At 44.1% G+C, this 12779-nt stretch overlaps 2 protein-coding genes across 5 annotated transcripts in view; both read left to right on the forward strand.

The window, feature by feature from the left end:
* Positions 1-4080, forward strand: part of otofa (otoferlin a) — a 91356-nt gene extending 87276 nt beyond the window's left edge. For 2 of the 3 annotated variants that reach the window (XM_037244116.1, XM_037244117.1), the window contains 14 exons: positions 98-232; positions 308-445; positions 511-638; positions 707-877; positions 947-1107; positions 1175-1317; positions 1383-1471; positions 2009-2107; positions 2275-2373; positions 2538-2779; positions 2844-3022; positions 3106-3206; positions 3436-3628; positions 3777-3911. In XM_037244116.1, coding sequence (XP_037100011.1) covers positions 98-232; positions 308-445; positions 511-638; positions 707-877; positions 947-1107; positions 1175-1317; positions 1383-1471; positions 2009-2107; positions 2275-2373; positions 2538-2779; positions 2844-3022; positions 3106-3206; positions 3436-3616 — 1866 coding nt within the window. In that variant the 3' untranslated portion in view covers positions 3617-3628; positions 3777-3911. Of the gene's footprint in view, positions 1-97; positions 233-307; positions 446-510; positions 639-706; positions 878-946; positions 1108-1174; positions 1318-1382; positions 1472-2008; positions 2108-2274; positions 2374-2537; positions 2780-2843; positions 3023-3105; positions 3207-3435; positions 3629-3776 lie in introns of all 3 variants that reach the window. The other variant, XM_037244119.1, reaches the window with a different exon arrangement.
* Positions 4081-5449: 1369 nt separating this feature from the next.
* dpf3 (D4, zinc and double PHD fingers, family 3) lies at positions 5450-12628 on the forward strand. 2 transcript variants are annotated; one of them, XM_037244139.1, is made up of 12 exons: positions 5450-5610; positions 8430-8590; positions 9062-9169; positions 9921-10054; positions 10124-10219; positions 10291-10363; positions 10677-10718; positions 11359-11496; positions 11562-11690; positions 11828-11940; positions 12014-12095; positions 12192-12628. In XM_037244139.1, exons 1-12 carry the CDS (start codon positions 5579-5581, stop codon positions 12257-12259), a joined length of 1176 nt encoding a protein of 391 aa, XP_037100034.1. In that variant the 5' UTR covers positions 5450-5578; the 3' UTR covers positions 12260-12628. The 2 variants fall into 2 exon arrangements, with proteins under 2 accessions (XP_037100034.1, XP_037100036.1); XM_037244141.1 differs by lacking the exon at positions 10677-10718 and having other exon boundaries at positions 5452-5610.
* The last annotated feature ends 151 nt before the right edge of the window (positions 12629-12779 follow it).

Below are 12779 nucleotides of genomic sequence, written 5' to 3' on the forward strand. Positions count from 1 at the left end.
CTTTTTTTTCTTACTTTGCATTTTGTGACATAGATTTTGCAAATTTGACTGATAAATAGCAAACAATTCACGAGTCAAACAAATTGTATCGTCTCAGGTGTACAACAAGGAGCTCGAGACCGAGTACGGTAACTTTGAAGACTGGCTGCATACCTTCAACCTGTACAGAGGGAAAGCTGGCGACGACGATGAACACGCTCTGGATGAGGACCGCATTGTCGGGCGATTTAAGGTCTTTTTTGGGAAGAATCAAAAAGAGTCAACAAAAGAGTTGAATCAAAGAGTCGATTCTGTAACCTGTGTTCAGGGTTCCTTGTGCATGTACAAAGTACCATTGTCCGAGGAGATGACAAAAGACGTGGGATTCGATCCAAACATGGGCATGTTCCAGAGCATTCCTCATAACGACCCCATCGGCGTGCTCGTTCGGGTGTACGTGGTCAGGGTACGTTGCCCGCTACGTCCAAATCCACCCGGACGTCAAACCTTAGCCATCTTATTGTCCTCCAGGCCACGGATCTTCATCCTGCAGACATCAACGGAAAAGCAGACCCATACGTTGTCATTAAACTGGGAAAATCCGAAGTCAAGGACAAAGAGAACTACATCTCCAAACAGCTCAATCCCGTGTTTGGAAAGTGAGTCAACTCCCAGATTTGGATTAAAAGCAAAAATGTGAATCGTATAATCACATATTGTCTTGCAGGGCGTTTGACATCGAAGCGACATTCCCCATGGAGTCCATGCTTACGGTTTCCGTGTACGACTGGGACCTGGTGGGCACGGATGACCTGATCGGAGAGACCAAGATCGATTTAGAGAATCGCTTCTACAGCAAATACAGAGCCACCTGCGGCATCTCCTCCACCTACTCTCTGTAAGCCATCTTTGGTATGTCCACATTTGACTTTGACGACTCCAACTATTTGTGTTTTGTCCACATTAGCCACGGGTACAATATTTGGCGAGATCCTTTGAAGCCAAGCCAGATCCTCGCAAAGCTCTGTAAGGAAGCCAAGATTGATCCTCCTCAGTACAGCCCGGGAGGGAAAGTCAAGGTGGCCAACTGCATTTTCGTGGGACCGACCGAGATCGAGGATGAAAACGGTAGGACGGCACGCCGTAATTAAGCGTTGAAGTATTTCTAACAAAGTGATGCGCTCACACTTAAAAGGTTTGAAGAAGCAGACCGAAGAACATTTAGCTCTGACGGCGTTGAACCACTGGGAGGAGATCCCACGAGTGGGCTGCCGGCTCGTTCCGGAACACGTGGAGACCAGGCCCTTGTTGAACCCGGATAAACCGGGCATTGAGCAGGTAAAGGAGGGGGGGAGAAAAAAAAAAGGCACGCTTGGTTTGACCGATGTCCCCGTGTGCTAAAGGGGCGAATCGAGATGTGGGTGGACATGTTCCCTGCCGACATGCCGGCTCCCGGGCCGGCCATTGAGATAGCACCACGGAAGCCCAAAAGGTGAGCCCGCCAGGCTTGGAACGCAGCGTGCTGCATCCCTGAATAAAAGTGGAACAAAAATATATAGTTTGGTGGTGTGGGAAGATCTTTGGGCCAATGACAAGGTATGGTGCTAAAGTTTTTGCATTACAAGTAACGCCAGTTTGAGTGAACCTTATGTGGCTAATGACATCATTAAAAAAAAAAAAAAACAGTGAAGGTGCCACTATTGCTAAATACAAAAACTAATTTCAAATATTTTTCCAACCAATTCTACTTAAATGAAAAAAATTCTCGTTTACTTTTGATTTATTTTAAAATACATTAATTTTAAATGTAGGTCCCAATTTTAATTGTATTTTTTTCCCCAAGTTGAAGAAATAAAAAAAAATATATACAAATATATTAAAAATAAAAATATACAAAATACCATAAGTATCAATAACATAAAAATATATTAAAAATAAAAATATAAAAAAGAATTCTTATTTTTAGTTTTTCCTACTATTTAGCTCCCCATGTGCAGTGTCTATGTGTATGTCCTCCTCCCTTTACCAGATATGAGCTCAGGGTGATTATTTGGAATACAGACGAAGTAATACTGGAAGACGATGATTACTTCACTGGGGAAAAGTCCAGTGACATATTTGTCAGGGGGTACGTACAGCGGGATGCAGCCAAGCAAATGGCGCCGGCCGCATCCCCAGCTGTGTGTCGTGTGGACTTGTTTTGTTTGCACTTAACTACTTTTTTTTCTTTTGTTTCCATTTGTCGCGTGTGTGTCCGTCTTTGGTGTTTGTGGCGTGTCTCTTGCTTGTGTGCAGCTTTGAGCTTCGTGTTATTATTTGGAACACTGATGACGTAATTCTAGAGGACGATGCTTTCCTGACAGGGGAGAAGATGTCTGACATCTATGTCAGGGGGTAAAAAAAAAAAATAGACTTCATCGCATGGCTCGTATCACTTTGTGCATGTTTACGGAAATGAGGAAAGGCTTGCTCCATTGCTTTGGCGTAACCATTTGAGGCGCATGTACGGCCAAACCCGTCGACTAGGTTCTGATCCACGGTCTCGCCCGTCTTGCCAGGTGGCTGAAGGGGCAGCAGGAAGACCGACAGGACACGGACGTGCACTACCACTCCCTGACCGGAGAGGGTAACTTCAACTGGCGCTTCGTCTTCCCCTTCGATTACCTCATGGCGGAGGAGAAAATCGTCATCTCAAAGAAAGAATCCATGTTCTCCTGGGACGAGACGGAGTACAAGATCCCGGCTCGCCTCACCCTGCAGGTGTGGGACGCTGATCATTTTTCTGCTGATGACTTCCTGGGTAAGTCATGAAATTTGACTCAATATATGAGAATGCGTCGAGACGAGATTTGGACGACTCGCAGGTGCCATCGAACTGGACCTAAATCGATTCCCTCGCGGGGCAAAGACATCTAAGCAGTGCTCCATCGACTTGATCCGAAATGAGCAGGAACTTCCCTCCATTTCCATCTTCAAGCAAAAGAGGGTGAAGGGTTGGTGGCCCTTTGTGGCTCGCGATGAGAACGATGAAATGGAGCTGACGGTAAGACCAAATGTGATCAGGCAATCCGATTTTTTTTTTCTACCCACTCTTGTGACCTTTTGCTCTCTCTGCTGTGTCTCCAGGGCAAAGTGGAGGCTGAACTCCATCTGGTGACTGCGGAAGAGGCAGAGAAAAGTCCAGTGGGACTCGGACGGAACGAGCCCGATCCACTGGAAAAACCAAAGTGAGCTCCAAGTGACTCCCTGCACAGTGAAGACACGCATGGCTGATTTAATTCTTTGCTGCTTAGCGTTCTTTCTCTCAGTGAGGAAAGCGGTGCAATACATGTGACAACCACTGCTTTCCTCACTGATGCCTTCTCTTCCATTTCTTCTTCTACCCCCTCCTCTCTCCTCCTCTTCTGTCTTTTCTTTTCCCACCCCGCGTCCCCCCCCCCCCCCCCCCTTCATAAGTCGCCCGGATACAAGCTTCATGTGGTTGCTGGGTCCTCTCAAGTCCATTCGCTACTTCTTGTGGCACAACTACCGCTGGCTGATCCTCAAGGTGCTGGGTCTCATTCTGCTGCTCCTCATGCTGGGCCTCTTCCTCTACTCCATCCCTGGCTACCTGGTCAAGAAGATTCTGGGTGTCTGATGAGCCGAGCCGGTAGTCTTGGTCCTCCAACCAACCCCTCTTCCTCCTATTCTTCTTCTATGTTCTGTGCATGGCTTTTGCATCCTACTGTCTCGTTTTTTGTTGTTGTTTTTTTCCCACGGCCACTAATGAGTTACTCTTCCTTGTGTCCACCATCAAGTCGGCCAGACACCACCTTCCTGTGGTTCCTGAGCCCGCTGAAAGCCATCCGCTACCTGGTGTGCAACCGCTACAAGTGGCTCATCATCAAGATCGTGCTGGTCCTGCTCCTGCTCATCATGCTGGGCCTTTTCCTGTACAGTATGCCAGGCTACCTGGTCAAGAAGTTGCTCGGGGCCTGAACCAGAACATCAAGTGGGCGGGGAGAGTGGAAGTATATCTATCTATCTATCTATCTATCTATCTATCTATCTATCTATCTATCTATCTATCTATCTATCTATCTATCTATCTATCTATCTATCTATCTATCTATCTATCTATCTATCTATCTATCTGTCTGTCTGTCTGTCTGTCTGTCTGTCTGTCTGTCTGTCTGTCTGTCTGTCTGTCTGTCTGTCTGTCTGTCTGTCTGTCGATAGATATAGATATATGTAGATATAGTAAAGTGTGTATATATATATATATATAGTAAAGTATGAATATATGTCTGTGTGTGAAGTCTCTCTCTCTATTTATATGTATGTATAGTACATATACAACTATGATTTGACTTAATATTTTTCACATTTAAACATTTTCTTGTTTTGTACCAACAAAATAAACGATTGTTTGAATAATCGCAATTTCACTTATTACCAAGCTAATCATAATTAATATTAATTTTTTTTATATAATCAGGCAGCCTTGAGTTAAATCAATTTACAGTTATGTTGATTTTTGGTTTTACGCATAAACTGTATATATGTTCATTTGTTGGTTCCGATATTATGTCAGGATTTTGTACCTAATTTTGCGTCCATTTTTGTAGCTACTTCTTTACAATCTATGCTTGCTTCAGTATAAAATGGCAAATAATAGGAAACACAGATGTATGTACTCAGGACTTGACAGACTCTTGCAAGAGCATGCAAAGTTCTGCTGTTCCAGGTTCTCAATTTCAGGGAAACAATCGGAGATCTTGGTGAGAACAGCCCTGGAAGACAGGCTGTAAATAGGCAACTATTTAAGATTTGGTTGTGCATATGCATTTGTATGGATTCCACTCACTTACTCACTTGTGCTTTTTCAGTGTGATCTCCGTCCCCGCCCACACTTTGTTTATCCTCGGTGATGACGTCAGCCAAACGCTTCCAGTACACTTCGGCTAATTTAGCGGCAACAAATAAACCACAAGTGGTAAATTTCATCCACATATTGGTAAGATACATACTGTTGGACGTTTTTGTATTTTCAAATGATTTCCAAGATTGCAAAATTCGTCTTCCGGCCAATGAGTATACGTCATTTGGTCCCACCTTAGAGTGATCGTCATTGGTTAATCTCTAACAACAGTGCATGACGTTATTGATTTTCATTGGCTGTTTTCATTTTATTGAATGTAAAATGTGGATTTTGTTTATTCTGTTAAATATTAAAAGAAATCAAATGTGACAATTTATTCCTATAATAAAAAATGATTGTCCCCAAAACAATCTCATGTGGCACTTTATTGCATATTTGTTTACATGATTACGTACAGTGTATTTTGAGTTTTCACTATTCGCAACGTGACTAAAATGCAAATCCAGTTATTTTGTGTTACGCCCTGAAAAGTAAAAACATACTAATAAAATGTTTTATTGTTATTCCTTTTGACAGTAATTCTGAGGCCGCGCCCACTGCCGAGACGTTGCTGTTGGCTGCACACATTGGTTGCTTCTATGGGTCAAACCGCACACTCCTCCTCCTCCTCCTCATTTTTGGGTCCGAAACTACATCGAGATTTCGAATACAGTATTACGTTACTGGTCCTGCTGGAAAATGGCGACTGCGATCCAGAATCCATTAAAATCGTAAGTAAGCGCTTATTATTGACGTACGGGAGGTTGCGTCGGAGCAGATTGTGTGAATGCATAAAAGGAGTGCATGTGCTTCACGAAAATCAAATCAAAATAGCACATTTGAGCGATGCTATTGTTAGACCTGTACAATCTGTGCACGCGTGTCTGCAGGTAATGCATGGCAGCCGATTTGATGGATTGCGCAATGATACGCTATGGAAATGTGCATTTGTGCTCCTCTTTGACTTCGGAAAAGTTGTCCTCAATGCATTCAGGTTTAAGAGAAAGATGCATTATGAGACATTGCGTTCACATTTATGACCTCTTATTTTGTTAAAAAAAAAAAAAGTGCAATATTTTGGGGGGGCGTGGAAAATCAATCGTGCCTAAAACACAAGTTGTTTAACTTTTCAAGTTCTGCACGTTTGTGTTTAATCTTTAAGAAATGTTTGTTTTTAAACATTTTGCTATGGGACATTTATGTACCATACCGTTTAATGATACCAAAAATTCAATACAGCTCTATTTTATTTTCAATAACAATAGATATACTTATTATAAATAAAAGCTTAGTTTTGATGAACACTTAGGGCTACTAAGCTACTGTATTTTAGGCTGTCCATCTCTAAATTCTTACACGATACTGCAGAATTTGGAATGACTAAATATGACATTATGACCATATCGGGGACATGTTTGTCTTAAACACTTTACCGCATTTGTTTGGATGTATTGCAGGCTATTCAGAAGCTTTCCTGCTTTCTCCCAACTCTGTTTTTCCAGCAGTGCACTCTCTATTCTCACCATTATTTTCACTTTCCTGAATTCCCGAGTCAAAATGAATAGGGGCACAATGACGCAGAGTGTAACACACTTTAGCAGACTGGCGGCACTTTAAACTCATGTTTCTGCAGAGTAGTTTAGCCCACAGACAGTGTCCAGATACAGGATTGTATTTGCTTGTTTTTGTTGTCGTGCATGTCTGAACATCAGATTAGTGAGCATCCTCCAGAGGCCATCTGGTGTCATAGGAGTAAAAGGAAGAAAGACCTGGAACTGATTGTAGGACCTCCGCCAAGCCGGAATAATCCATCTTTGGATCTGTACCTTCTTATTCGATAATGGAAAATTGCTCAATAGAATACAAATGCACAGGCTAAGCCCGTCTGCATCAACGTTATTGATATTTGTTTGTCTGGGTTAGCCCGGGAGCTCTGTGGGGGTTGTGTTTTTTTTTTTTTATGTTTGTGTTATATGTCGCCACGCACCCCTCCCCCCATAATGGCGTGGGGGGGGGGCGGGGTCTGGAAGTGGAGGGCGGTCGTCTGGCTGCATGTACTTCATACATGCATAAAGCATTACGGGAGAACCTTGCGCTCCATCCATGCATCCAGCTTTTCATCCATTTCAGCCCAGCTGCATCGGGGACATTTTAACCCCCCCCCTCCTGCGCTCCGCATCAATGATGGCCCTGATAATCCCCTATCCACCTTTTCCCCTTTGTGTGTGTCCCCCCTGTCTGCATGTGAGGGTGATTCGGGTCGAAAGGGAACGAGTGTTCCTCCAAGACACATCACTCCCCCCTCACACACACACACAGCCAACCAAATTTATTCTGTTTTGCCCCAATACCCCCCCCCCACGCACACACACACCCACACACACCGCTCCTTCTCTGTTCCCTCAGCCTCCAACAAGCCCGACATGTATTCACTCATCCCGATACATTTAACATATTTTTGTATTGAAATATGTAGAATAAAACAAAATCTTTTATGGGTTTGCAAAAAAAACAATCATACCAACGAAGTAAGGACGAGGATGGAGTCGGTTTCACTTCCTGTATCACCTGACAGTGATTTATCACAGTCCTGATGAGTTTACCATCGATTCATTGCTGTGTTTCGGGAAAAGAGGAAGTCAAAATACTCAAGTGCGCGATATGAATTTAACATGTGGCAGGCGAGGATGATTTGATGCGGTGGAATGACAAGCAGACATGAACTTCCCCCCCCCCCCCCCCCCCCCCCCCCCCCCTTTATAGCTCATATCCACTGTGGAAAAACCACTTGGCACTCACAATAGCTTCCACTCTTCTGGTGACGTTCAAAGCACATTTTGAGTCAAATAAAAATCCAATATTTCTTTTGGATATCTGCCAGTGCAGCGTTAAGTTAGAGATGGCATATAGTACCCCGTTTATGCCTGTTTGACATCATCCGAATACCTCAACTGGTGACTGTATGAAGAAAGGTTATATAAGCATCGAGGAAAAAAAACATGCGTGCAAAGGAGAAACACATAATCCAATCTTTGAAGGGTGAGTCGTGCTGGTCTCAGGACGCACGCCGCCTTTTTCCATTGCATATCATACAAACACACGTGATGGCACACATGAGCGATGACGGCGTTATGTAAGAGCGAATCAAGTCGCCCGAGGAAACGAGGTGACCCAAGGTCAGGCGGTGGAGAAAATGATTATTATTTTTAGGAAAGGCAGAATTTTTCTGAGATGAAATCCCAAATTGTACGTTAGTCAGAATGCACTGGCGGTAAAGTCATAATTATAGAAGTCATGTTGATAGAGTACCTAATGAAATGGCCAGTGAGCCTTCACTCATCTTCTTGACCCGCTCGCTCACCCTTTCATCCAAACAAAGAACATCTTTGTGAAATCCACATGTTGGTCCTTGTCCAGTTTGACATTCTTTACATATCTTCGCCAGGCATCTGCAGAATCTCTCCAGCTTGTTGGCACACAAATACAAAGTCAGATAGCATCCTGTGTACATGCAGGTATCACCATGTTGTCTATCTATCTGTCTGTTCAGGCTGGGCGACCAGTTCTACAAGGACGCCATCGAGCAGTGCCGCAGTTACAATTCCCGCCTGCGCGCTGAGCGCAGCGTGCGGATGCCCTTCCTGGACTCGCAAACCGGCGTTGCTCAGAACAACTGCTACATCTGGATGGAGAAATGCCAGCGGCAGCCAGGTGAGGCTTGAAGATGAGAAGAAAAAGTTTGGGCTTTTTATGCCCTTCAGAATTTCTTCTGCACCTGAAACCCAACACAACAGGAAGATTTGAGCTCGCATCGAGCCGGACACAAATAGCCTGCCCTCCCTCCACGGCGCCGCGCCGGCCGCACCCTGCACTTTGCGGGCGGGCGGGCGGGCGGGCGGGCGCACATTATGTTACATTCAAATCCTCTCCCGCTGCCTTTTCTTTGCCCCGTGCAGACCCAAAAATAAATTCTTCACCATACAAATTGTGACAAACAACCTTAGTGGGACTTCCTGAATGTAAACACTGAAATAATTGTGCGTGTGTGTGACGGTATCAATGGCAGTTTTGTTCCAATACTAAGCTCGCCAGTGCTTGTTAAAATTCTTCTTGTGTCCCCTCATGTATGCACGACTGTGTACAATTTCCTTGTGTGTGTGTGTGTGTGTGTGTGTGTGCCAGGCAGGGTGTCAGGACAGATGTACGCCTACCCGGCACGTTGCTGGCGAAAGAAACGTCGACTCCACCAACCCCTTGATCCCCAACTACGCTTGTGCGAGCTTCGGCTAGGTAGGCAACATATACGCTCAAAACACACACTGTTGCGTAATCAACATCATTTCATCACTATAAGAAAAGCAAACTGACAAAAGGGATAAAAAATATCACATACGGGAAACCCTATAATATGATTGCAATGTGTGTTCAAGGCTCACTATCTGACCATCTGGCTCTGGTTAGTCTGGTCTCCAGGTTGGAAATCAATGCCCCCTCTCTCAATGTTGCATGGAAACACACACACACACACATACGACCATTGCGGCACAGAAGAACCTTAACAGGGCCTCTAATCATTTGGCCATGAGGCATTAGACTGTAAGTGAGTTCTATTCTGGTGTATGATTTTTTTTTATACATACCAGGAACCTGATAAGAAGGGAGGGAAGCTACTGAGGCGAGTGTTTGTTTCTGCTTCGCCGCCATTGTTTTTCCTCTCTGCCTCGTATTCTAAATGAGTTATTTTAGAAACCCAAAAAAATAGAAACGGGTTAGTGGGGGAGAAAAAAAAAAAAGCTGTGCAGCACGGCCCAGATATCAATGACAACACACGGTGAAGGAATGTGACTGCTCCCCTCACAGGATTATTTTTTTTTTGCTTCATGTTTATTTAATACTTCCTGAGCAGCAGTGTGTGTGTGTGTATGGGGAATTGTACAAGGTCAGCGTCAAATAGGTGGAAAGCTGGCTGAATTTAACTACAGTACTTGTTTTGTAGTTCTTGGAAATTAACAAATGATGACCAAAAAAAATATTTCTTCAGAGGCCGAGCTGGCCCCCAAGCGTGAAGGCCCCCCAGGGGAGGCCACAGCCCTGGAGGCCCTTCTTAGGGGAGACAACCTCCTGGAGAAAAAAGGCAACGTGTGCAAGGAGGAGGAGACTTTGCTGGAAATCCAGGTGATTTGAGCAATAATGTCAAATTGTTTAACCTCCCATTTTTGCAACTATTTTTTTTTTTTGCCGTAGAGAGTGCTGGAAGCCGAGGAAAACGGTGACAGCTTTCAAGACGACGAAGATTTTGAAGCGGAAACGCCCAAGAGGAAGAACAGAAACAGAGGCAAAGTGAGTCCAAATACACTCGGAATCAACAACGCATAAAAGAACGTATGTGAATTTTTTATTTTCATTTACAGAACAGAGGCTCCAGTCGCAAGAAGAGCGAAGCGCTCAGCGTGGACGACCAGGACAAACCTTACGTTTGCGACAGTAAGGCACCAAAAAGCAAATTTCATTTTGATCCTGTCTGTGTCGTACATAGCCTAAATTTTGGATTCAATCTGTATGTGAGGGAAAAAAAGCCATTTGAATTCCCGTCAAGTCACTTCCTGTCACCTGGCATGAAGAAAGAGCGGGCTGTTTGTATGACCTGCCTCATAAGCATGCTCCTCTCCTCCAGGAAGGATTGCAGATGCGGACTGAATGAACCTCTATTTGGGGAAAACAAATTGAATGAATCCTGTCCGTCTTTTCTTTCTTTTTTTTTCTTTTTTTTTTTGCCTGTGTGTCTCCTCTGTTCCAGATAGACACAAACAAAAGCATAACTCAAAAAAGGCTGAAGAAGGTATCTGTCTTGCTGTGTTCTTCCTGTGTGTTGTCACTAATAGCTTCTTTTTTTTATTGCTTTTAAGAGCATGTCATTAACGCTTTTCTATTGACTGACGAGGCATGCCGGCAGCAGGCTAACAGGCTGGCTTTATACGCAAGCATGTTTGCAACAGATAGAGATCATTGTGAGAATCTTTGGACAATTTATAAAAAGTCTACACACCCCTGTTTGAATGCAAAGTTTTTAGCGTAGGGAAAAAAAATAAAAAGAACATGAATGGGGATTAAAAAATGTTTTGAAATAATGTGTTGCTCTCATTTTGTCGAACCGAGTATTTCAACAGGGGTGTGTAGACTTTTTATACTCACTGTGGTTCTGCAGCCTGACAAAATGGCTGCCCATTTTTTAGATGTAAAGCTCACAGGTGGATTGTACAACTTTAATCGGGTAATTGTCGTAAAATGTGACTGAAAAATTCATTTTCTCGTATTCACAACTTTCTTGTCGTAGTCCTATTTTCACTTTTGATTGTGACCCTAACCAAAGCTCTAACCTCCTCTGTAGTTTCACTTTTTTGTCCATGAAAGGAATGATTAGCAACAACCTGGCTTCGTCGTAGACAAGCGATCATTTTGGGGTTCTTGTCGATTTACAGTCTGCGGAAAGCGTTACAAGAACCGTCCTGGCCTGAGCTACCACTACACGCACACTCATCTGGCAGAGGAGGAAGGGGGCGATGACGAGAAGGAGAGCGAGCCGGCCTCGTCCCCCCCGCGACCTGACAACCACAAACGTAAGAAGCATTTCACGACACAATCAAATAGAGCGTTTTCCTCACGAGACTTTGTGTCACTGTAGCTCAGAAAGGTCCCGACGGCGTCGTCATTCCCAATGACTACTGCGACTTCTGCTTGGGGGACCAGGACTCCAACAGGAAGACGGGCCAGGCCGAGGAGCTGGTGTCCTGCTCCGATTGCGGACGCTCGGGTAAATGCTTTGAGGGATCAGAATGGTTCAGATGCTAATGTGCTGCAACGTCATCGAGAGGCTTTTCAAATAGCACATTCATTATGAGTTTGACAAAAATGAGCTTGTAATGCTCATTTTGTCGTTTTTTTGGACAGGCCACCCGACATGTCTGCAGTTCACAGACAACATGATGCACGCGGTGAGAACGTACCAGTGGCAGTGCATTGAGTGCAAGTCCTGCAGCCTCTGCGGCACCTCCGAAAATGACGTATGTACCTCAAAGGGAAACCTATTTTCATTTTGATGACATTCTGTAATGGAATCTCGTGCGTGACGCTCAGGACCAGCTGCTGTTTTGTGACGACTGCGACCGAGGCTATCACATGTATTGCCTCAAGCCCCCCATGACCCAGCCTCCAGAAGGTATCATAATGAAAGACGAGAGAATGCAATTTCTGAAATGATGTGCAGTGAAATGAATTGTTGGAATGTCAAATGTTATCTTTTTTGCGTCCACAGGAAGCTGGAGTTGTCACGTGTGCGTTGACCTGTTGAAGGACAAGGCCTCATCCTTTGGCGACGTATAATGGCCGCCTCTCTGGCAGTGTACACACACAATATAGCCTTTAAATTCAGTTTCGTCATGTTTTTTGCTGAATCAGACTGTGTGTGGGTGTACCTAATGAAGTGTCCATTGAGTGTATTTACAATGTACAATACAGCCCCCTCTATACATACACACACACACACACACACGCCAATGCAGTTTTTTGGATTGATTTTTTTTTTCCCCCCTCTCTACCTCTCATGTAGCAGAGACAACCTTATGCTAATCAGTCTACCTCACCGATCAAGCACATCTCTTGATTACTTATGTCAGTTTTTCTCAACAAGCGTAACTTGCGTAATTTCATGTTAGACTTTGTGAAACAAAAATAAATGTCTTGTAAATTTGACACATCACTGGTAAATGTGAATCATTAAAAAAAACCTCCAAATATAAAAAAAGAAGGCTTGAAAAAGGTCAAAATCAGGCCTGCTATCAAACTCAGAGCTGAAACCATGTAATTCACATGTCAGTCCGGTAGATGGCGGTAATGCTCCACA

Source organism: Syngnathus acus, chromosome 24 (genome assembly GCF_901709675.1).
Source record: "Syngnathus acus chromosome 24, fSynAcu1.2, whole genome shotgun sequence".
In the NCBI taxonomy this organism is placed as follows: domain Eukaryota; kingdom Metazoa; phylum Chordata; class Actinopteri; order Syngnathiformes; family Syngnathidae; genus Syngnathus; species Syngnathus acus.